At 45.2% G+C, this 26,135-nt stretch overlaps 1 protein-coding gene across 1 annotated transcript in view; it reads right to left on the bottom strand.

Moving 5' to 3' along the window:
* The window catches only part of LOC146057863 (keratin, type II cytoskeletal 80-like), a 73,499-nt gene that overhangs the window by 28,991 nt on the left and 18,373 nt on the right, over positions 1-26,135 (bottom strand). Inside the window, exons 2-4 of the mRNA XM_083169640.1 lie at positions 19,618-19,994; positions 14,164-14,372; positions 7,299-7,359 (exon numbers count right to left, since the gene is read on the bottom strand). Coding sequence (XP_083025766.1) covers positions 7,299-7,359; positions 14,164-14,372; positions 19,618-19,881 — 534 coding nt within the window. The 5' untranslated portion in view covers positions 19,882-19,994. The remainder of the gene's footprint in view (positions 1-7,298; positions 7,360-14,163; positions 14,373-19,617; positions 19,995-26,135) is intronic.

Here is a 26,135-nt window from a genome sequence, read left to right as displayed (position 1 = left end):
CCATGCTGCCTCCCTGGCATAGCCTTTGTTAACGAGGACTCCACTCGCCTGCACATGTTTAGATAAGGGAGGGGGCTGTGTTATTCAGTGTGTGACTTTTACGCAATATAGTAAAAGATATCGCTCATGTGGGTCCTTCTGACCGATATCTTTTACTACAATATATCGCTTAGTGTGTATAGGGCTTTAATTATTGAGTTAAGTTATATTTCATACTGTTACGTACATTGTTATCCTACTCGGAAAGTGATGGAGGAATCTAGACACATAAACCAGTTTTCACTTCAGCAGTTGTGTCATCATTATGTTGAGAAACGGACCCCCCTGGAGCCCCCCTGGTGCTGTGGCCATCGCCACATCTGTAACACCCCCCCTGTGGAGCAAGACGCTGCGGCCGATTCTCCCTCCGCCCCCCACGGAGCGAGTGACCGCCGGCCCTGCATCTAATCCCCCCCACCGGCCCTGCATCTAAACACAATTTACTTAATTTAATATATTTTTCTAAATTACTCCATAACATTTTTTTGGCCTAGGGGTGCCACGACAACATTTCTGATACTATAGGGAGCCGTGATTCAAAAAAGTTTGGGAACCACTGCCTTAGTGTCAGAGCCGGCCCTAGCCTAAATGATGCCCTAGGCAAGATTTTGGCTGGTGCCCCCTAGCACCACCACTAGTTCCGCCTCTGACCTGCTCCCCTTTCCCAGCACCATCAACCCTCATCATAGCAGTCATCATTTTGGTGCGCCTACCCGCAATATTTTAAATAGAAACAGCGCAGCCCAAACAGGGGTGTGCTCTTGCTGGGAAGGGGCATGGCCACACAATAGTACCCCGAATTCAAATTATGCCACACAGTAGTGCAACTTTATTCACATTATATCATGCGATGGTGTCTCTTATTCACATTACATCACACAGAAGTACCACTTTACCTTATGTACATTACTCCTCACATTATTCACATTATACCCTTAGAAAAAAATCCTGAGAAAATATTGTATTTTAAGCACCTCTATGGCCACACTGCAACCCAGCACAAAGCAGTGTGTGCTAGGCAGAGGAGAAGAGCTGCAGCTACTGCTGCTGCTGTCACTTAAGGGGAGGGGGCCCAGGGCCTCCACTGGGCCCTTCCATCAGACTTTGGCCTGGGTAATTTGTACCCCCTACCCCTTTCTCTCGGCACCCCTGATAATACCACACAATAATGCCCCTTACACATGACACACAGTATTAATGTCCTTATAAACATAATGCCCCTTACACATTATGCCAACCTTTATTAATACCCTTCATACACATAATGACACACATAATGCCCCTTACACATATGTCGCACATTATTAATGCATTTATACATGACACACATAATGCCCCTTACACATATGCCAAACACTATTGCATAACCAACCCACCTGCAGACAGCACTAGCACAGCCACTTACACTGTGACCTCTGCCTCTGCTTGGATACAGATGTTTCCTCATCCATCTTGCCTCAATAGGCCATGCAGCTCCTGACCAGTTCTGCTAACGTTGGGTGCCTTTTTTGCTGAAATTTCGTCTTATTTGCATTGTTATGTGACCAGGGCACACAAGGAGCTTCTGATGATTAAAATGATATGCGGCATGCCTATATTCTGTGTGCGACTGTGGCTGCAACTGCATATGGAATGCTATGTTACAGTGATTTCCATATGCACTATTTCATATGCAGATACAGCCTCACTAACACACAGAATGTAGGCATGCTGCATATCATTTTAATCAGCAGAAGCTGCTGCTGCCCCTAGGCATTCCAAATGCCCTAGGCAGTTGCCTAGTTTGCCTATGCCTAGGGCCGGCTCTGCTTAGTGTTATAGTAGCCAAGATTTAGAAGTGACACTTTTTATTTTCCCAGCAGAGCCTAAAGCCATGAACATGAATATTAATGATGATTTTCCGACAGGCTACAAGTGGTTTTGTTTTTGTGTCATGCTGCCGCTAGCATAGATCTTATCTGTGGTAAAATATTAGTCAAACTTATTGAGTACAAGACAACTCAATGCTATATGGGGAATTGTCTGCCCGTGACAGCTGTATGTTATTGTGCAACAAGTACAGTATACTCACTGTATACCAAACTTCTCAGACAACTGGACTACATACAGGGTGTGATTCAACACCGCTCGTTAAGCAGCTACTGAAACCCCTCGGTAGCATGCGAGCGGATGTACGTGATCACATCCCCTCGCATGCGGCCAAAGAGGTCAGAAATCATTTGATGGTCAGCACCCATTAAATGACTTTTCTCCCCTTCGAAAATAAGTCAGTCTGAACTTACTTTTATTTCCTTCAGTGTCCACTGAAGAGGGGGCGAGCGCTGAGTGGTGCAGAAGCAAGGTGTACCACTACTAATTTACATTGCAGTGCATGTCCAACAATTTCAGATTCTTGTGGTGGCCAGTTCTGCCCATAGAGAATCTGCACTCTGTGCTAAGGCACGGGCTGCACCACCATAGTTATGGACCTGTATATCCAGCAGCCCTTACTCAGGCTGCTGGATTCCGCAAACGCCTTAAGAGGTCTATGTACAATGCTTTGGAGAGAGATAAAGTGGACAGTGTTAAATTCCACCCAATCAGATCCTGACTCTTATGTTACAGGCTGTGTTTGAAAAATTACAGTTATGAGCTGGTAGTTTGTTTCTCTCCACTTTATCACACTCCTAAGCTTAGTACGTGTGCTCTATAGGACCAACCCGCTCCTGAATGTCATTTTTCAAACACAGCCAGCAGCCTCAGACTGGCCTGGCGTGAGGACTGGGGGATTCACCAGTAGGCCTGGTGATTTCTGGCCCTGGCCACTTTTTTTTGGTGGATGGGGCCTGATGAAAACATTTAATGTCGCCAGCATAGTGGATGCTTTTGTTATCTCCACCAGGAAAGACAAAGCTCTCTTCAGCTACTGACTGCCCAGCAGTGGCTGCAGGCTGAGAGGGAGAAGGGAGCAGTGATATCACACGCCGGATCTGCCCCACATCTGACATCACCTGCTGGTCCAGCACACCCCCACCCCCGTCACCACCAGGGTGCCGGACGGCTCCCCGACAGTCGAGATTCCGACAGTCATTACTCCGACGTCGGAATCCCGACTGCTCCCTCGTGGGGGTCCACGAGGCAGCGTGGCGAGCGTAGCGAGCCCGCAAGGGGCTTCATCCCGCTGTGCAATCGGGATTCCGACGTCTAAGTAATGACTGTCGGAATCCTGACTGTCGGTCAATTATACCACACTCCACCACCACAGGGCCCTTCCCCTCCCAGCATGACAGTAAGGAGCTGATTGGCTGCTACGTTATTATCATTCACTTTATAACATAAGGGAGATGAGTGCTATTTAAGAAAAGAAGTAAAAGAAAAGATAGAAAAAAGCACCTGTAAAAATAATAGGGTTAATAAAATGTAAACAGCTCTTTTAAGCTAATGTAGCGAAGTCCGTTGGGCTGCACTTTCCCTACCTCTAACACAGACTGCCGGGGTTCAGCCGAGAGAGAAGATTGTCGGAGCCGCTTGCAGAAATAAGCCGCTCGTCTTCTGCGCTGTCCGGGACTGTGTGGTGACGTCACCCGGCAAACAGCGAACGTTTCTCCGGCTTCTGTGCTTGATGGACTTGGGTAATGGAGCGTGCAGGAGAGCGTGCCCACGGAGAACAGCCTCATTCAACGCGTTTCATGCTATGCAGCACTTTTTCAAGAATATCCATAGGCTGTACTTGTCGGTCTTTACCTTTCTGCTGTGCCCAGGTAGGCAGGATGGGGTGCTGGGGTGGTCACTGCTGTACCCCCTGCAGTATGCCCTGTGCTCCCACGCCGGGGTGCTGGGGTGGTCACTGCTGTACCCCCTGCAGTATGCCCTGTGCTCCCACGCCGGTGATAATACCGGCGTGGGAGCACAGGGCATACTGCAGGGGGTACAGCAGTGACCACCCCAGCACCCCATCCTGCCTACCTGGGCACAGCAGAAAGGTAAAGACCGACAAGTACAGCCTATGGATATTCTTGAAAAAGTGCTGCATAGCACGAAACGCGTTGAATGAGGCTGTTCTCCGTGGGCACGCTCTCCTGCACGCTCCATTACCCAAGTCCATCAAGCACAGAAGCCGGAGAAACGTTCGCTGTTTGCCGGGTGACGTCACCACACAGTCCCGGACAGCGCAGAATACGAGCGGCTTATTTCTGCAAGCGGCTCCGACAATCTTCTCTCTCGGTTGAACCCCGGCAGTCTGTGTTAGAGGTAGGGAAAGTGCAGCCCAACGGACTTCGCTACATTAGCTTAAAAGAGCTGTTTACATTTTATTAACCCTATTATTTTTACAGGTGCTTTTTTCTATCTTTTCTTTTACTTCTTTTCTTAAATAGCGCTCATCTCCCTTATGTTATATTGTTCTATTTTAATGAGCTGCTCCCACATAAATTTCTAGCGCAGTGTCCACACTTTTATCATTCACTTTATATCCCTCCAAGGCATAGTACATAGACCCCTAAATAAATGATCTCTCTGAGATGTCTGCTTTCTGGAAGAAGGCAGAATGGGAGACAATTCTGCACAGCTCGAGGGAGTAGTACCCGGTGGTCATATTATTAGTCCCTGTCCCCGACATTGAAAATGCCACTAAACACTATTCCATGGTAAGAAGTGTGGGGCTAATATGATAGGATTCAGGTTATTTAATCCCCCCCTAACTGGCACTGGGATTCCCCTGTTAATTTTCTAATGTTAAGTTCTGCCTGCTTCAGTAGGAAGTGGGGGAAATGCGGGAGATTTGCTAAGTCTTTTGGTGGTGCGGAGATAACATGAGACTTTGAAAGATTAGGCAAGTATGACATAAGGTACACACAAGTGCAGCGATGTTCGGAGATGTAAATATGTGTAAACTGATAGCGTACTGTAATACATCACTTTCCGCTAATACCTGGATATGGATATCTGGATGGTAGGTCTACAATGTCTAGGTCAACAGTCAATAGTTTGACACCATATGGTCAACATGAATATGGTCTTCATGGTCAAAAGGTCGACATAACCAAAGATCAACTTGGACATGGTTGACATTTTTGGAACTATTTATACTATACCACCAAGTGGACTCCAATTGGGAATGGCAAAGTGGTTTACGGCATTATTTGTTAGCCTTTTCAGTGTCGACTTTTTGCTTATGTCAGCCTTTTGTCACTGTTGTGCAGTGTCGACCTAATATACTGCACCCCTGCAGTATATTATGCAATACCTGTCAGCACTTACTCAGAGGTTTCAGATATATTCCCCAGTCAGCACATCTGCCAGCAGTGACTGGGAGAACAGGTCTGTAGTGTTGGCAGATCAGTTAGTTACATATATTGGCGGTACTGTATAATAAGTCAGTGAATATCACCTGTTAACACATTTGTAATTAAAATTATTTTAAGTTTATACTCCTACTGTGTTTACCTTAATTATAGTCTTAAAGGAATTGCACATGGTAACATCTTACTCTGGTTTCAATACAAGCTCAGTAGAGCATGTTCGCCTACCTCCCGGAATGGCCGGGAGGCTCCGGAAAATCAGGTCCCTGTCCTAGACCCCAAGGATCCCCCACAATCTTCTTGGAGCCCCCACACCCCTCTTCCCCGAAGCTACAAATGCCGGAATTCACACTGCCCGGGGGATGGGCTGGGCTTAGTGCGAATCACAGCATTTTGTGGGATGGTGTCAGGGCTTAGTGACATCAGCCTCGCCCCTGTATCCGCCACCCTGTCATTTAGGTCTCCTCTATAGGCTTCTCCTGGAGAGGAAATCAAAAAGGTAGGCAGCTAGGCAGTAGAGCATGTGGTCATAAGTTATTCAGCACAAATAATCAATGGTTTAATTGCAGACTCTGGAAGCCTGGGCCGCTGATGTACTGCATAGCTGTAATAGCAGCACTCGGAGTTGACAGGTTTTTGAAGGGGTGGAAATATGGCAGTTATATAAGGGGGGATCCCCGTTTATTCCACAGAAAAATGAACGCTCAAAAAGGTATAAATTGGATAGATGTGTTTCTCCGCCTCCCTAGGGTCTCAGTGGCTTCCTCAGATAGGGTGGGGTGTATTAATATACATCGCCACCCCTCACCACCCGGCCGCCACGATGCCAGCTCATATGTACTAACATATGCAGCTAGCATCGCACTGTGGTAAAAGAGACCCCCTGCGATACCTGTACTGTGGTGTGCGGGGGGGCTCCATCACCTCCTGCTCCCCTCATGCCAGGACAGCTCAGTGTGGCTGTCCCCGGTGCCTCCCCCCCCCCCCCCTGTAGCCGGAAGGATGTCCTGCTGCCTAGCTAGGGGGAGGAGGGGTTTACCTTCCGGGTCCAGGAGGACCTGCAGCAAGGTAAGCCTGAAGGAGGGGGAGAGGGTGGTCGGCGGAGGCGGCGTGTTTGCAGTGGAGGCGGCGAAAAGAAGCCCATAGGCTTTTATAGGGTGATACCCTGCAATGCGGTGATGCGGCTGACGGCGACTCATACATTAGGAAATGCGGTAAAACCCCCGAAATTGGGGGTTTTACCGCATTTTTAGTTTAGTACGTCCCGCTGATTGTGAGCTCATTTTATTGGCTTTTAATAAATAATTATGTTGGGATAACAACTAACATCAAACCTTAGTACGGTTGAACTAACAATCTCTACAATCAAAAAGCATAATCCTATTCATTTCATAGGACTAACCCTATTGGTTTATTATTTGTTGCAGGAAAAACTATTTTTTTCCTTTTATTATTTTTCAATTGTCATTCTTTAGATTTGCGTGTTCTATATTTTTTATATCACTGGCCAGTGTATTTTAGTATAATAAATATTTTATTGTTAAATATATACATTGTTTCTATTGCGTTCTATGTATTCTTTTTTCAGTCTTCATAAAATACTGACATCTCAGTTTATCTCCTATGACTTAATATAAAATTCACGTAACTTCTACTACAGAACTATATTGTTACTTATCTGGTCAAATTCACTCAACAATTACAGTAGTTACCATATATACTCGAGTATAAGCCTACTTTTTTAGAACATTTTTTATGCTGAAAAAGCCCCCCTCGGTTTATACTCGTGTGAGGGTCCCACTTGAGTCAATACGTTTTCCCAGTTTTTTGTTGTAAAATTAGGTGCCTCGGCTTATATTTGGGTCAACTTATACTCGAGTATATATGGTAGTCATTCTCATGTACAGTAAATGTAGTAGTTTCTTCCAGTACAATTTAAGAGATCAATTTTAAAGGTGAATCTGAGCGTCACACTATTACCTTTTTCAGATGCACAAAGGAGTATTCCATGTCTGTGCGTAGATTCAGCTCATCTTCATACCTAGGGGAAGAGGACAGGACATGCTTGTACAACTACATATGGGGAAACGAGAGAGAAAGAGAAGGAATATACCGGCGCTCTATTTTACCGCACTCTATTTTACCATGTTGTGCAAGGAAATGCTTTTTATAAATTATAAAATAATATGAAAAAACATCAAGAAAACAATCAATCACAATAAATGTTGTACAGTACATCGAACGGTTTTCCAACTGTTTGCAGAGACCAGTGAGCCAGGATTCACTCGTTGCTGCACAGGCCGTGGGAGGAGGCCGCTGATAACGCCCTGAACACCATGAAAATGCAGATGGCACGCACCTAAATGCTCGCAAGGTGTCAATCACCCTGCGAGCAGCAATGGAAGGCTAGCAGATGCAGGTAACCTTGCACATGCGCATTTGTTCGATCGACCCCATGGTACCAACTGCGTGGCAGTAATGCTATATATGTCTAAAAAACTGAAATATTTTTGCTTTCGGACTATAATGACATATAATATAGCAATATACGGGATGCAGTTAGAATCCCGGCGGAGGGAATCCCGGCTTTCAAAATCCCGACCGTCGAAATCCCGCCACTTTATCCCTCTGTGGGTGTGCACAACACCCACAGATTAGTGTGGCCAGGCACCGGCCTCAATCAAACCCCAATATACTGTTTGGTGCCCCATACACATGCTCTCATAAACATTTATTATGTATGTACAGTATATACAGTAGTTTGTATATGTGTATTCAACAGGCATGTCAATATCTTCTCAATGCAGTGCAAGCAGCTCCACCACCAAGCTTACCAGGTATGCGGGTGCTGCTTTGGAACGCTGGAACCAGAACTTGCTATTACAAGACCACTATCTTGATGATAAATTGCCTACAAAACTACATGTGTGTCACTGCTTGACAAATAAGAATGCAAACACTGGGATATATGATGTGATCACACGCAAAGCATGAGCTTTCATTAGGTGTAATGCATGACATACATCACTGTGCTTTGTGTACAGACAATCCTTGGAAGCAGTGGCGGAACTCCCAGAGGCAATGGAGTCATCTGCCGCCGGGCGCCAGGCTTAAAGGGGGCACTGGCTCCATTGCCTCCGATGTTCATTAGTGCCGCTGCCTATGGTATGCAGCACAGTGAGGGCGCTGTGTGCCCCCCCCCCTAGCCTTGTGCGGCGTGCAGTGTTTGTTCCGGTGGGCGGGTGACCCCCCCTCCCCCGTACCCGTGCGTGCAGTGTTGCGGTTGGGCAGCCCCCGTAGCCCTGTGCGGCGTGCATTGGTGCATGCGTTCGGGTGACCCCCCCCCCTCCCCCGTACCCATGCGTGCAGTGTTGCGGGTGGGCTGGGCAGGCAGCTCCCCGTTCCCTTGTGTGTAGCTGCCGCGTCGCCGCTCCTCCCTGCCGCCTGGCAGCGCGGCAGAAGTCACATGAGGACTGAGCCAACAGCCGGGAGTCGGGCCGCGGAGACAGCCCACCTCACACAGCCAGTGTGCGTGTGAGATGATTGTCACTGAAGGTGGAAAGAAAGAGCCGGCAGCTGGGTGGGAGACGCTGCAGCGCAGGAGGGTGAGTCTATGTCACCCTGACAATGATTTTTTTCTCTCTCTCTCTCCCCCCCCTCCCTCTAGCTTTGTGTGTGTGTGTGTGTGGGTGGGGGGGGGCACCAATTTTAGTCTTGCCTCCGGGCTTTTTCTACAAACTTACGCCACTGCTTGGAAGTTCTTTTAAGAAGTGTACACTGTACTCAATGCAAGATTTTTTAAGACCTAAATGGACACAAATAGCATTGCTTACAGTATAAGCCCCTATAATTTACAATCCCAATTCATAGCTATATATATATATATCCAAAGAACGGCCACACTCCAATCACTCAAAACAACAACTTTCTGGGGTGTCACAATTTGATGACCCAATCCATCCACAGATAGGGCAATCCAATTATATAAAGTCTTTGAAGAGGCACTCACCAGGGTGAGTGCCTTTGAGGACCTTCCTCAGGTAGAAACATCAAGCACATAAACACAGGACCAGTGGGATCAGCAGCCTGAGGAAGGTCCTTGATAGGACCGAAACGTTGTACTACCTCATATGTCTGAATAAATAACTGCTTTGAAATAAGCCCTGGTGAGTGCCTCTTCAAAGACTTTATATATATATATATATATATATATATATATATATATATATATATATATATATATATATATATATATACACACATACAGAGTACCACAACACTCGCCATCCCTGCGAATGGGGTGCAAACAGCACTCGCCATTCCCAGGTTGGGGTGAAAGTGGCCTGTGACCACATGCTCTAATAAATACAAATACAGGGACTCAACTCAATTTATCTGTAACCTGTTACAGCTGCCCCTTTAATTCTAAGTCAGGTGTTGTGTTAGGTGACTGCCTCATCTTTAAAAGCCATAAGGCACTTGGCAGGTGAGCTTTAAACCAGGAAAATACACATGTCCACTTTAGCTATGATGTGTCGGCAGTTGGCAGGCTCTTGAGAAACAAATGCTAGTGTAGGACTTGCAGTGAAATGGGGTCCCTTGGCGATGGGCTGCAAGCTTAAATGCATTGATCAATTCATGAACTAAAACCCCATTATTTATTTGATTGATTGTATACTAAGGTGAGTTAGTTCATTATGGAGAGTGTTGAGTCCCTGTATTTGTATTTATTAGAGCATGTGGTCACAGGCCACTTTCACCCCAACCTGGGAATGGCGAGTGCTGTTTGCACCCCATTCGCAGGGATGGCGAGTGTTGTGGTACTCTGTATGTGTGTATATATGTGGGTTGATTTTTATTAACCTTTGTTACTGTGATCATAGCTTTCTCTTTCACCCCAGATGAGCTAATTTATCTGTAACCTGTTACAGCTGCCCCTTTAATTCTAAGTCAGGTGTTGTGTTAGGTGACTGCCTCATCTTTAAAAGCCATAAGGCACTTGGCAGGTGAGCTTTAAACCAGGAAAATACACATGTCCACTTTAGCTATGATGTGTCGGCAGTTGGCAGGCTCTTGAGAAACAAATGCTAGTGTAGGACTTGCAGTGAAATGGGGTCCCTTGGCGATGGGCTGCAAGCTTAAATGCATTGATCAATTCATGAACTAAAACCCCATTATTTATTTGATTGATTGTATACTAAGGTGAGTTAGTTCATTATGGAGAGTGTTGAGTCCCTGTATTTGTATTTATTAGAGCATGTGGTCACAGGCCACTTTCACCCCAACCTGGGAATGGCGAGTGCTGTTTGCACCCCATTCGCAGGGATGGCGAGTGTTGTGGTACTCTGTATGTGTGTATATATGTGGGTTGATTTTTATTAACCTTTGTTACTGTGATCATAGCTTTCTCTTTCACCCCAGATGAGCTAATTTATCTGTAACCTGTTACAGCTGCCCCTTTAATTCTAAGTCAGGTGTTGTGTTAGGTGACTGCCTCATCTTTAAAAGCCATAAGGCACTTGGCAGGTGAGCTTTAAACCAGGAAAATACACATGTCCACTTTAGCTATGATGTGTCGGCAGTTGGCAGGCTCTTGAGAAACAAATGCTAGTGTAGGACTTGCAGTGAAATGGGGTCCCTTGGCGATGGGCTGCAAGCTTAAATGCATTGATCAATTCATGAACTAAAACCCCATTATTTATTTGATTGATTGTATACTAAGGTGAGTTAGTTCATTATGGAGAGTGTTGAGTCCCTGTATTTGTATTTATTAGAGCATGTGGTCACAGGCCACTTTCACCCCAACCTGGGAATGGCGAGTGCTGTTTGCACCCCATTCGCAGGGATGGCGAGTGTTGTGGTACTCTGTATGTGTGTATATATGTGGGTTGATTTTTATTAACCTTTGTTACTGTGATCATAGCTTTCTCTTTCACCCCAGATGAGCTAATTTATCTGTAACCTGTTACAGCTGCCCCTTTAATTCTAAGTCAGGTGTTGTGTTAGGTGACTGCCTCATCTTTAAAAGCCATAAGGCACTTGGCAGGTGAGCTTTAAACCAGGAAAATACACATGTCCACTTTAGCTATGATGTGTCGGCAGTTGGCAGGCTCTTGAGAAACAAATGCTAGTGTAGGACTTGCAGTGAAATGGGGTCCCTTGGCGATGGGCTGCAAGCTTAAATGCATTGATCAATTCATGAACTAAAACCCCATTATTTATTTGATTGATTGTATACTAAGGTGAGTTAGTTCATTATGGAGAGTGTTGAGTCCCTGTATTTTTATATATATATATATATATATATATATATATATATATATATATATATATATATAAAAATATTATACCACATGAAAAGCCTGTGTTTGTCCCTCTGTACCTTACTCTGTAGGAACCCTGACAAACTCAACGCTGCCTCTATTTAAAAACCTTTCCATGATGAGGCCGCTGCTGCTGTCCTTCATGGGCCTGAGAAGCATATGATGAGCTCCACCAAGCAGAGCTCAGCACAAGCCTCTCAGCCTCTAACCTCTTGTGCAAAGTCTCAATTGTCAACACCCATTAATGCACTGTACACTTGTGCAGTCAATTTGCCTTGGCTCCCGATGCTCAGCACCATTTATCATTGTCACATTGGCAGGTAGGCTGCAGCACTACCACACTCCCATGCACAAAACCTTTAACTAACCACGAGGGGGGGGGGGTACTGACCCCCTGTGCCACCCCTTAATCCGGCCCTGCACCAGCACATCATTAAGATGTTGATTGAAAATGCTGGTAAGTCCAGTTAGACCAAATCTGACCCCTGGTAAGAAGTCACTGATGTCCTATCACAGTGTGAATATTTGGGTCTTATACAGGACTTAAAATGATCCTGGAGAGGTGGAGGAACACATTTCCCTCTGCCACCTTATCCCCCACCGCTTCCCCTCCCCCACTAGACAGAGACTGGTCCAATGGTAGTTCCTGCTCACTTTAACCCCTGGTCTTACAGATGTGGCCACGCATGAGTACTCATGTGTGGCAATGTAACCACCTTCTTTCTGTTCTATAAGACAAACACATGCTCGCTAACAGTTGAAGAAATATAAATATATATATATATATGGGTTGCGGTGCGGGCGGCACTCTCGGTCCTATATACGGCGCAGGCTGTCAAAGAATTGAGCCAACTGCCAGGTGGTGATACAACGTTTCGATTTATTATCGTCTTCAGGTACCTGAAGACGAAATCTGCATTGGCAGCCCCACTCTCTTTGTGCCTGGAACAGCTCAATCAGCTGTCATCCGTTTTGGCAAGTGCCAGATAGCCAGATTATCCCAGCCAGTGAACATTCATGGTTGCATCAACATGAGTTTAGTGACATCAACGAGCCGAACGACGCACAATGCTTTGCCCTTCCATCTGCCCTTCCCTATTACATTGCATAGTGAATATTAATTATCTTTTTTGTAATAATAAAAAAAATAGATGCTGTGCGCATGTTTACAGTGTCTATTCAGAGAGGCACAGGTGCTGTTGACATGGCCAGCAGCTTACACATCACTGGTCATGTGCCTGTAGTGATGGAAAATGGGGGCATGGCCTGCAGCGGTGGCATCCCTGCGAAAGGCCATGACCCTATTACATAGGCATGCACCTTTTCTAGGCGTGCACGTGGCTAAACCTGTGCGAGTGTCCCGATTTCGCAAATGTCAATGTTGGGAGGTATGTGTATGCTGTGTTTACACTACTGTTATGCATAGACTTCAACAGGAGCTTGAAGGTGTATGTGCCTGCTGCCCATTGAAGTATATGAGAGCTGGCAGCGATGTGTATGCATGCAGCATTCAACACTGCGTTCACATTGAGATCCTGCTACAACAAGGTGATATATGCAGCAAAGCTGCCGTGGGACACATCTGTAATTGTAAAGATCATTATCAGGGAAAGATCTTTAGAAGGGATCTGTCTGATCAGCATTCAATATACACCTTTAGTTCTATGCATTTTACCCAGCCCCAGTACCAAAACAGGCTTCACTCCCACCGCATCAGTGCTGACCAGCTGCAGCTTTAAGCTAATTGACTGGGGACAATAAACAATGTGTCACTTTGGCGGGTATTCTTCAGTGCTGTGTGTTCTCCTTAAATTGGACCAACCCATTAGGATGGGCAAATATTTGTAGGTCTGGGCAGACCAGGGGGCTCATTCAGACCTGCGTATATTCAGAGCCTAGCGAGCAGGTTGACGCTGCCCCACCAAATGCATGCCCCCCCCCTTGGAGGTGAGTGCTAATGTCATGTGACGTCAGCTGTCCACACCGAGCAGGCAGGGGAACGCCTATGTTCCCTAGGGCTTGCACAGCATTTTTGTGGGCATGCCCATGAACACCACTTGTCCACCCTGGAAAGCCCCCTGCCTGTCAATCAGGCAGTGAGCACCCTGGCGATTGAAAACATTGCAGAAGGCACTGCACATTCGCATTAGCACCTAAGTCCACCACCTTTGACAGAGGGACAAAATTCACTACTTGACGAGAAGGTCTGAATCGGACCAAAAGTACTCGTGTTTAACAAAGCTGGTTCAGCATTTCAGAATACGTGTATGGGACTCCAAAATGTTTTAAATCCAGGTCCCATCAGAGCCGATTTCATTGGTCAGAACCTTAATATATGTGTTTGGTGATTGGAAAATCAAGAATCATGACGTTGTTATTATCGATTATTATATCATTGTTAGTGACAATGAGAATAATGATGGATGTGATAGAAAATTGAAAGATTAGGCTAATTACTAAAAACAATTGCATAGCTACTGTATAAGCAAAAGATTTAACCGTCACCCATTCCCAGCACTAACTTGCTTTGTTTGTCATTGACTGAGTCCATCATGTCCAGGAGGCTCTTCTGTGTATGGTGGTTGTTCTTGTTGACACTGTTCACCTGTGAGATGAGGCGACTGATGTAGGACAGGTAAATGGGTTCCAAGTCTTTTTCTGAATTATTTTCTACCTGCAGCATAGACCAGCGGTCCTCCAAAATCTCACGCTGCTTTTCCAGGTATTTCATCTGTAAAACATGGCAATGCAGAAGAAGCACTTCCAATATGTGGGTATATATGCCATTCCTGTATATACCAATCTGTCATGTGCTGCCCTCAGATATGTGTCTAACATTTACCTCATATACTGTAACTTCTTCCAGATTCTGCAAGCGGATCTCTACATGCCCCCTCTTATCTGATGCTGCCACCTTGGCAATTCACTAACAATCATTCAAATCCCCCCAGGTTAGTAATTGTCCTTACACAACCTGCCTAGGTTCATTTTGTACATGGGAAACTATTGTATGTTTATTTTATATAGTACAGTTGCCTCTGTTATAATATACCGGAAATATGTTACATATGGGGACACTCTAAACTGCAAACACTTGTGCTAATATAAACAATTGGGTTGGTTGATCTGTAGCAATACATCACTAGCCCTCAAGTTCAATATCACTCTGAGAGGCAGATATACTGGCATGCAGAGCCAGCCCTAACCAAGGTGCTCTAGGCAAGATTGTGGCTGGTGCCCTCTAACACCGGTGCCAGTTCCACCTCTGACCCAGCACATTCGTAATGGCCGGATATACATAATGCCACACCATAATTCCCATTACACATTATGTCCCAAATTAGAAATGGCCTTGTGCAAAATGCCACATAGTAATGGCCATCACACATTATGCCAGACGTTGCTACTATTTAGCTGGCTTAATCCTGACTAGTGACTAGTGGGGGCCCAGGTGGGCATGCACAGTAGCCCTATGTCAGCAGCTATTTGTATTACTGTCCAATGCCCAAAGTAACATCTCCTCACCTCAGTGCTCCTGCTGGCTCCAGCAGAGCTGTATGTGCTTGGCTGCCCAATCAGAGGTTGGTTGAGAGCTCTGATCGGGGTATGGCAGCAAATGCAGAGCTGCCGGTGTCTTCTGCCCATCCCACCGCTGCCCAATGTGACAAACTGAATCTGAGCTGGCTCTAGGCTTGGAAGTAATGCCCCTAGGAATTCCAAATGCCCAAGGCATTTACCTAGTTTGCCTATGGCTAGGGCCGGCTCTGTTGGCATGGTTCGTGCCAGTATTGCTTTTCAAGGTGGAAAAGGAAGCATTACTATGGAGATGCAAGAACATCTTGTCTGCCGGAATGGAGGAGTAAGAACCTCCCCTTCCTGCAATCCCTGCCGGCCCCACAGTGCATCAACCAAGTGCTGGTCTCTACTACTGCACTGGGCATGGATTTGTGATTCTTAAGCTCGCGATCAACGCATAAAAAGCATCCAAATTTCATGTATTTTAAAGCAGGAGCCTGCGAGTCGCACCAGGATGCAGAATCCTGGATCTCATCCGAGGTGGGCAGGCTTGGCTGGGACCACATACGATATACCGCATAGAGAAATTGCCCTATTGGGGGCTATTAGTTACACTCACATGGTTTAAGAATAAACAGTGAGGAGGATCTGCTTCACCTGTAAGCTGGAGTGTGACTACCATACTGTCATTGTGGCACAATGGCTAGTGCTTCCTGCCAGGGTGCTTTCTGCAACCAATTTGTTTGTTGCACATTTGTTGCATATTGGTAGGAAACTGGTCCTAGGGGGTGATTCCATTTCATGCGCTCCCATGCGCATTAATATGGGAGCTTGATGTTTTTAATGTGCAGGTGACAGCCGAGGAATAACTTAAGGCCTAATTTATTCCATGCCTGTTTGCTACCTATCATCTGTCCCAATGTATTATGGGGGTAAATGTCTTAAGGTGACCGCCAGTTGGCTTCTGCCAATGTAACTTACTGATGGAACCTTTACTTTATGTACATTATGCTACAGCACCGGCTGGACAGCCTAAAGCCTCTTTCACATGCCACAAGCATTAGATCCTACATGCCACCTGTATGACCGTCATTACATGCACATAGGCAGTATGACTGGTGAGTCCCTGAGCGCCGATATAGTACACGTGTATTAAGCAGCAATTCAAGGGGAGCTCAATGTGTGTTAGTCTATGGATCCTGGAACCTTTAATCAAGCTCTGAGGCCAGGGATGAACAGATAAAAGCTGGGGGTTGTACTATGGGTCACATACATTCTGTATGACGGAATGCCTCTTTAGCAGAATGGGTTCAGTGATGGTGCTATTAATGATGTAGATCTATGTACTGTTAGTGAATCTGCATTTCTAATGACAGATAGATGTCCAGCGATCAGGAGAGGTGGAGCTCAGTTTTCCCTAAACATAATTCTTTATGATCTGTTTTATATTTCAGAGGCAGAGGCGTAGCAAGGGTGGTGCCAGCAGAGCACGGGCTCCGGAAGATAACAGGGCGCCGGAGCCGTCCCTGCACCATCTGCTCACCCTCTCCCCTGCCCACCCCCGGTTCCCCACTGTGTCCGAGAGACGTGCTGCTATTTTCAATTCACGTCTCCCGCTGGACCGCTAAAAAATAGGCGCTTGAGGTCCAGCAGCCAATCAATTGGTGGCTGCTGGACTGTGAGCGCCTATTGGCTAGCGGTCCAGCAAGAGACTTGAATTGAAAATAGCGGCGGGGAAACAAGAGGGGGCTGCTGCTGAGTTCGGTCCTGCGCCACCCAACCTGCAGGCATGGTCCCCCCGGCGGGAGCAGGACTGGTTAGTTGTGGTATTTTTACTGCCAGAATTCCATTCACATGACATCTATATATAGATATTCCAAAAATATGTGTGCACCAGGTTCAGGATGTAGTATAGTCACCCTACACACCAGTGGGGGCCTTACAACTGTGAATATTCCAAACAGTTTTTTAAAGTCACCGCAAATCGTGGGGGGGGGGGGGGTGCGAAACATGCCCGCCGTGGCACCTAGCTACACCACTGTTCAGAGGAATAACACATCTTTCCAGTGTCCACATATAAACCAGAGCTCTCAGTGCGCCACAAAGAGCCTACAGCATCAGTAGAGTATGTTTCCCATTTCCAACCTGAGTAGGAAACATTTATTGCTGCAAACAACTGTTGCTAATTGCACTATTATCCTGTGAATAGATAGTGCAAGCTTAATTAAGAGAATATTAACATAATTGGGAGGGACTTAGATACAGTTAGCCAATCGTCTGTGACTGTCATCTATCATCAACATCATTATCATCATGCAACCTGCACCGGGGGCCCAAAACCTGCAATGTATCCTCCTCTAAACAGAAGCATATTTGGTTTAGTGGTACTCAGGGTGAGATACATTTTGCATTAACAGGTTCCTGTTGATCTTAGGTCACCTCAGTTTGTCCCCTTCCACCTTGTCCCCTTCTTCGAGATGTCAAATGTGATTGGGTCATCTGGTATACATATATGCATATAATATGCACAGTGCAAACAGGCACCTTTTGTGGGTTGGGTGAAGGTGGACAACAAAATACATTGATGTTCAGCTTCCTGTTCAATGTTACTGTCTACCCCATCTGTGTCATCCCGGTTTGTCTGCCCCTCCCCTTTAGAATGTAAGCTCTATTGATCATGTGCTTTTCCTTCTGTTACTTAGACCGGTACTTGTTTCCTAGCACAGTGCCCAGATTTCCTACGTACGGCACGATTTTTTAATGTAATTTTTTTCCCTCATTGTACCCCACTATAGAGCATTGCAATGCATCGCATGTCCCGCAAAATCGCATGTGATCGCATGTGATTTTATAGGGTGTGTGATGCCCTGACATTAGGTATACAATAATACAATAATATGATTGTATTTTCCAAAAATAGGTTTAACGCACCCCCCCCCCCCCCCCACTATCCACGCCACCCTGAAGCGTGGGGAGCACAGCAAGCCCAGCGAGGGGCGGCGGAACGCGTCCTCCGACTTTTTTCATTACCCCACTATCCACTTTGGCGTGAGTTGATTTCATGTAGTGTGGCGAGGACAGCGAGCCGCCGAGCCCAAAGCATGGCGAGTGGCCGCGGATTACTTTACATATATTTTGCGTCCCCTCGTGGGGCTCGCTGCGCTTGCCACGCTTCGGGCGCAGTGGCTCGCTGCGCTCGCCACACTATATAAAGTCTGCTGTTTTTGTCCTCTATTGTGTTACTGTAAGTCACTGTTTCGCTTATTCGTTTATGTACTCTGCAATTGGGCGCTGTAGATCCCTTTGTGGCGCCATTAAATAAAGGATAATAATAAAGATAAATAACTCTGTATAATCCCAAGAGCCATGTGTAAAGTCAGCACAATGATATCCTTTGAACACAATAGAATCTCCTATAATCTCCAATGTATGACCGCGTCTCTCTTGTTATACAATTTTGTACGGGATGCATCCTGCCACTCTTTGCAAGCATAACAACATTTAGTAACTCTGTATGCTTAAATAAAAATCCCAAAGGACAGCTCTTGCGTCCAACACTGTCTTTGTGATGATGGGACTTTCAGGTTTATCACCGGTAGTCCTATCTGCATATGCACCATAGGGAGAACTGGGAGAAATTTGATTGGATATGTATTAGGGCGGGATGTATTAATATACATCACCGCCCCTTGCCGCCTGGCCGCTGCGATACCAGCGCATATGTACTAACATATGCAGCTGGCATCGTGGTGTGGTGACGGAGGACCCTCGCGATACCTGTAATGTGGTCTGCGGGGGGATTCCGTCACCTTTCTCTGCAGCATCCCTGGCATCTCCTGGATGGACATCCCCGGCTGCAACATGCTGCTGGGGAGGAGGAGCAGCACAGAGCACGGGGAGGGGGGTGCTGACGCCGGTCAGCGGGTGGCGATAGAAGCCTATAGGCTTCTATAGGGTATCGCCACCCAAAGGTGGCGATACCCTGCCTGCCGAAGACAGTGCGGCCAGGTGTTAGTAGATATGAAAATGCAGTAAAATGGTTGTTTTACCACATTTTCATCATAGTACATCCCGCCCTAAGTGAGTGTTGCCCACCGTGCATTTTTCCATAAGTGGCCAAACTTCGGAAAACAACTTTTTGGGGAGATTTGCCCGCATTTTAAAGCTTGCTGCATCCTAACCTTTATGTTGACATTTTTCATTATTTGAAAAGTTATCCATATATACAATATAACATTGCGTTTCCAATAAGAACATGGTACTCTGGCTCTTAACTATCATTTTTCAAACACATGACAGGAGCTAATTAGCTGGAGCACAATTTGTCATTTGCAATGAGTGATAACAAGAACATCACACGTTGTTAAATCTGCCCCATACACTATATTGTTCTGCCTCTTTATACTTCCTTCCTAAATGTCAACAATGCAGTGATGATCTGCCCTCCCCTCTGTACGCACCTTGTCTGTGATGGAGGTCAGTGTTGCACTCATCTTTGCCTCTCCATCCTCTGAACAATGTGCTGGCAGGGTATCAGACGGTATTTTGAGTTTTGATGTAAAAGTCTCTTCAAAGCTTTGAGAGTAGGAGATATCAGTAGTACAGGACACAGTTGAATAACTCTCAGATGGAGCAGGACTGAGAAGGGAATTACTTTCGCCACTTAGACAACCTGGTCTCCATGGGGACGATTCATAGCCAGACGAATAGGGGGAAGTCGCCATTTGGAGTAGTTAGTATACTTGCAGTGGGCTCCGGTAGCAAAATCTTTTTTTTGTTGACAGATTTCTGTGAGAAGCACTGTGTTCCAGAGCGGGAGAAGACAGCTTGGGTGTGCCTGACACAGGGAGAGGCTGCAATTACTAAACGTCTGAAAATACAGCGGGGTGTCAGCCACTGGGTATGCTAATGTGGCACACACAAAAAATCCCTCACATGTATTTACAGAGAAATAACCATTCTATAAGCACTGAAATATAAGCACAGGGCAACACATGGTTCTTTGTTCTGTGCTCATCTCCAGTGGCACAGACACTAGGCACAGCAGCCTGCTTCAGTTCAGTACACGCTGGGACAGGCTGTGGAAGCTACTTCACAAGAACTGTATAAACTCTTACCACAAGCAGATGCTAAATGGTAGGATTTATCACACGTGGAATAAATCTATCTGAGCATAAAGGGGCCAGTAAACCTCATTTACAAATTGATCAATTATAAAATGAATACCAAAGTGTGTGTTTGAGTTTGTTCAAAATTTGACATAAGTGAGTGGCTTATCTCCGCTTGAACAAGCAGTGACATAGCTATTAGGGATTGCACATGAAGATGGCGGCCATTTTGGACTTTGCAAGTTTGCTAGAGGTACCTTGGTAGTAGGGGTAAATAAGCATTTGTTGACTAGGCACCAGATTCGTGAATGCAAGATTTAGTTTCACATAAAGAGACCATAAATAAAAACCTGCCATGCGTAATGACATGTGGTTTAATTATGCTGCCTAGATTTTCCTTGCAGCCCACCTCTGAGGCATTTGTATAAGCCCATTGTTCTTCTGTGCTCGCTACCAGCTTTGAAGACACATTCATTTGTCTTTTTAAATTATATGGAAAGTACGTCAAATTTAAGACTGAATAAATATATGGGTGAAGGGCCAGGACATGCTATAGACACTCCTTAGTGAAGCTTCAGCCTGCACCCACTCGCCAGAGGTGAAACTACCATTGGTTTAGCAGGTGCAGTGCACTGAGGCCCCTGAGGACTAAAATGCCCACTGCTTATCCTGTCGCCATCTTCCTGTCACCCACTGTTTTTCCTGTAACATTCTGCCTCCCCCTGCCCCTCATTGTCACCCCTGCCTCTCCCTGTCACCTACTTGGTTGTTGGATAATGTGAACTTGGGTTGTCGTGGAAGAAGGGAGCCCAAATTATATTTTTGCACCTAGGCCCACCACCCACAAGTTCCCCCACTGCCACTCACCCAGCCATTTCAGAGGCCATGGCCATGGCTAGGGTGACCAACTCATCCCTTTAATCCGGGACACATATTAATTACACAGGTTCTGTGACCGTTTAAAACCAGGTGAAATGGAGTCTTGAGGTGTGGCAGTTTAAAACCAGGTGAAAGTCAGCCACAGAACCTGTGTAATTAATATATGTCCTGGATTAAAGGGATGAGTTGGTCACCCTAGCCATGACCTACAATGGCACTGCGTGTAACAAACTCCTATTGTCCTGTAGAGTAGTAGCTAAAATTCATCACTAACATGTCATGGGGTTCGGTGATAACATCATGTCAGGAAACAGGTTTGGGTTTGGTGCGTCAATTTTGAAGCTTGCAATTCATGTGAAAGGATGTATGTAGAATGTAGATAGTTTTAATGATTCCACGAGTTGTGGACTACTCCTGCTAAGTACAGAATAATACCTCAAACTAAACTAACCCCAGAGGTGAATTAAGAATTAATTCCTTTACATTTGTCTCTATCATATAAATTTATATTTATAGAGGGAAAAAAATATATCTGCACCCAATGCCATACATGGGGTATAAGGGGAATGATTACAGACCAAAAACAATACAGCAAAAATAATTACAGTTTGCAGCACGCATGTGCGAGGCCATCCTGCGATCAAATCCTGCAACTATTTCTATATGCACACAGTTTGCAAAGTGATTGACTGGAAGACGGCGTCTGGGGGTGGGAACAATCTAGTGGGAGTACGAAGAAAAACAGGAAAATGCCAGGTGTGTCTGAGTGTTTTAGGGGAGAGTGCGACATCAGCTTCAGACAGGATATGCTTTTTCTCCGAGTAAATCCAGGGCTACACATAGGGATGCCAATCCCAGGACATTGTTTTGATCCCAGGATTCCAGATTGAAAAATGCTCATTCCTGGAATTCCCGGGATCCCAGGATTGGCCTCCCTAATAAAACAGAATGCCCTGCTGGTGGCTGGCGGCAGTGGTGCGGGAATAGCCAGGCAGCATCTGAGCATTATACTGTGCATGCCCAATTTAATCCGGAAATTCCTGGCAATTTTAGGTCCAAATCCCGGGTCCTACCGCGGCTACCCGGAGCCTACAATGACGTGCCCAGTGGAAAAATCATTTGATGGTGAGCGGTTTATGAATGGTTTTAAACATATTGGTATGGTATAACATATGTACAACATATTAGGATACACATGTTAATATAGATCTGATCTGGAACTGTTTGTTATGTAAGCCCTGGATTTTTTTAGTATCTAAAAACCTAAAATTAGTTTTTTCCAATACATGTTTTAGGATTTTATAGGTTTTAAAAATTGTAATTTAGGAATGTATGCATTGGTTCTGTTGCTTTGGGGATCTGGGAGTTGTGGGCTGCCCTCAGAGACTGCCTTGTCTGCAGTGCTGGCTCCTACAATGCGACAGAAGCCAGGTGCTGCATGTAAAGTTACACTGCAGCACCATCTCCTATCACTGAGTAGGAGCAGGCACATAAAAGTGAATGAATCCCGGATGGGTATGCTTACACCCACACATCTCAGTCAGCAGTATCTCTGCTTATGCTACGCAGCAAGGCTATGTCAGTATATATGAATTACATATGAAAACTACTCATTACACACATTTCCACTGTAAATTTGTATAGTTTCAACTTAAGCAACATAATTAAGTATTTTTAGTTTCTAACAGTCAAAATAGATCATTTCAGGTACTAACACCCAGATTAAGTCATTTTAGTTCCTGTAGAAATTAAGGGGCCAAAATCTTCCCCGTACCTGATGTTCGGGGTTTGCGCATACCCGTTCTGTCGGGCGGCAGGCTGCTAACATACAGTGCCTAACAAATCTGAATCAGATCCTTGACCGCCCCCCACCATCCAGCGAATATCCCAGCCTAGGTATTCAATCCTAGGTTCCGGCAGTCGGAACCGTGAACCGTTTTTGATTCGCTTGCAAGTTCCGACAATCCACAGCCGTTTTCGACAAAATGGAGCCGACTGGTCCGGGTCCGTACTGTCAAGCTGCCTCTTCATTGCTGTCGGAAACGACAGCCTTGATAGGTGCCCTCCACTTTTTCCCCTGTCGGAAGTAGCAGCAGGGTTGAATACCCCCCTAAGCATGTTATTCAGTAGCACCTAAAACATAAAAGGAATTTACAATTTTCGGGTGTATTCGAAAATAATTTGAATAGGTTAGAACCTTAAAAATCCTGGGCTTAGTTATGAGGATTTTTTGGATAGGGGGGTTTTGAGGTTTGCGCTAAGGGTGTGTGTGGTGGCAAGCGAAGAATCTGAAAAAGTATTGGTGATAAAAAACAAATTTATTGAAAGTACAATAAGGGGTGCAGTAATAAGCACAGGTGGCTATAGGGGGGGGGGGGGGGTTTGCTGTTATAGCACTCTGTGATGATGTTAATGTTCCACAGTTCTCAGAGACGCAATGTGATGCACTTAGGTGACAGCAAGGGTAGCTCACCTAATGCAATAGGCTTGCATTAGTTATGAGGATGCTTAAACCTGGACCCTGTAATTATGTTCTTGCACATTGGGCAGCCTATATTTTGCAATCTATAAATATACATTTATTTGATAGAGACTACTGTAAATGAGCTATTCTTAATTCACCTTGGGGGATAGTGACATATTATTCTGTACTTTGCAGGAGTACTGCACAATTAATGGAACCATTGATAACCATCTCTATATTCTAACACACGCCCTCTCGCATAAATTGCAAGCTTAAAAATGGATGCAAAGACACTTGCACACTGAATTTGTTAAGGAAGGTTGACCTCGGAACTCTGTGTAAATCATTTTGCAAGTTACTATGAACTATGTATCTACAGTATTTATAAACTACTATGTATTGTTATAGAAAGAACACATTGTGATGTAGAAGCACAAACAATACACATTATACAATTTGTAATGGATTGTCTTGGTTTGTCTTAAAATGAAAGGAAAATACATTGGGCAGTATTCAATGAGACTGATTCGCCATGTTCTACGGCGAATGTGTGCTATTTTCATGCTCTAAGGTGAATCTTTTTACTGAAAAAGTGATTCACCCGATTCAACGTGCAATATTCGCCGATGGCGAACAGTGAATGACGGACAAATCACCGTCTGATAGTCTCCGCAATTCGCTGTGGTTTTTTAATGTTTTTTTTTCAATGTGATTCACCGTCAGTGTCTTCAATGATCAGATGGTGAATTGCTTTCTAAGTGATTTTCGCTGTGTGTCACCATGTAGCAATCGCCATCTTTTAATGGTGAAAACTGGAATGTGAACTTAAAAAAAAAAGGTTTTTTTTTTTAATTTGGTGCTTACACATGAATATGTATTTAGTTTAAAAAAAAAACTAAATTTTTTTACACATAACAGCCAGCAGGGGTTAAGAATCGCCATCAGGGGGCAGCGAGCCCCTGCGGCATTGAATAAGGCGACAGGGAGGACTGGCAGCGAATGCACCAGCCCTCCGGAACACGGCGCCTGTGCAGCGAATCCTAAACAGGATTCGCTGCACATGCCGAGTATTCACATACTGCCCATAGATTAATATTTTTTTCTTTGAATAAAACAGTGTTAGAAAACCAGTATATTAACAAATATGAAAGTTAAGATACTCTGGGTGTGATATATTAAATGAAAACTGCGTTTTTCGATGCAAAGGGTAATGCCAGATTTTTCTGACATTATCCTATAGAAGCCTATGGGCTTCTTTCTGCATCCTGCTGCATACCACCAATCTCTGCTGCCCCACCATAGACTCTGCCAACTCACTCCTCTCCTTGCAGCCTCCTGATGTGCTCCCCAGACCCAGTGACCCCATCCTCCCTAGCAACAATGACTTTACTTACTTTCCAGGTGCAGGGAGGAGGAGCCTGGGAGTCACTACTGCTGTCTGCAACATTCAGCTCCCAGGTATAGGACGAGATGGAGACCCATCGGGACCGTCTCACTCAGGGGTAGATTTATTTATCTTGGTGAAGTGATAAAGTGTCTGGTTTTTATCACCGGCCAATCAGCTCCTGTCATTTTATCACTATGCTTCAAAAGTGATAAAATGGAGAGTGATAAACAGCCAGCCAATCAGCTCCTACCTGCCATGTCACAGACTGTGTTTGAAAAATGTCAGGCAGAAACTGATTGGCTGGCTGTTTATCACTCTCCAGTTTATCACTTTTGAACCTTAGTGCATCTGGCCCCAAGCCTGTAACTTCACAGTTAGGACATGATTGGCCAGTGATAAAAACCAGACACTTTGGGTGACATTCTATGGGATGAGATTTGTGTTTTTTGGCGAATATTAGTAAAAAAAATGGCAACATCGCATTTTTCCTTGAAATCGCATATTTAATAGGATGCGCTAAGGGACGGATATCGCATATTATGTGCGATAACTCATGCGGACCAAAAGTGTGTGAAAAAAATCGCATTTTTATCGCATCCAGATGTTTTCGTACAGAAAAGTATAGAAATCTCTTATTTAATGGGATGCGTTTTCGAAAATCACACTTTTAAGGTGTCTAATAATTGCTTTTTTCAGACCAGGTTCTGTTGGGCGATTTGGCCCAGAACTCACTTTGGTCAAGTGCACAAATGGTTAATTTCAACACAGGTGCACTCAATTTCACTCAGAAACACCCCTACATATACCCCAACATCATTAAGGACACCTGTGAGGGTTTGAGACATGGAGATTTTGCAGAGTGGTTTGGAGTTGCTGATTTGTGATGTGGCCCATTTGGAGGAGCTGCGCAGGAGGGAGGAAGCTGCACACCAGATCCAGGTAGCCCCCCGACTACTGCGTACCCCACGTATGTATCGCGCTCGGCTGTACCTGGACTCCCTCTCGGATCAACAGGTTGTGGGGATGTTTAGGCTGAACCGCAATAACCTGTTGGACTTATATGAGCAGTTGAGAGATGATTTGGACCCTTTCGGGGGAGGCAACTATGCAGTGTCTGGGCTGCAGAAATTAATGTGTACC

Source organism: Crinia signifera, chromosome 2 (genome assembly GCF_055691185.1).
Source record: "Crinia signifera chromosome 2, ASM5569118v1, whole genome shotgun sequence".
Lineage (NCBI taxonomy): Eukaryota > Metazoa > Chordata > Amphibia > Anura > Myobatrachidae > Crinia > Crinia signifera.
The sequence above is the reverse complement of the archived record's forward strand: the minus strand, read 5'-3'. Positions and strand labels throughout refer to the sequence as shown.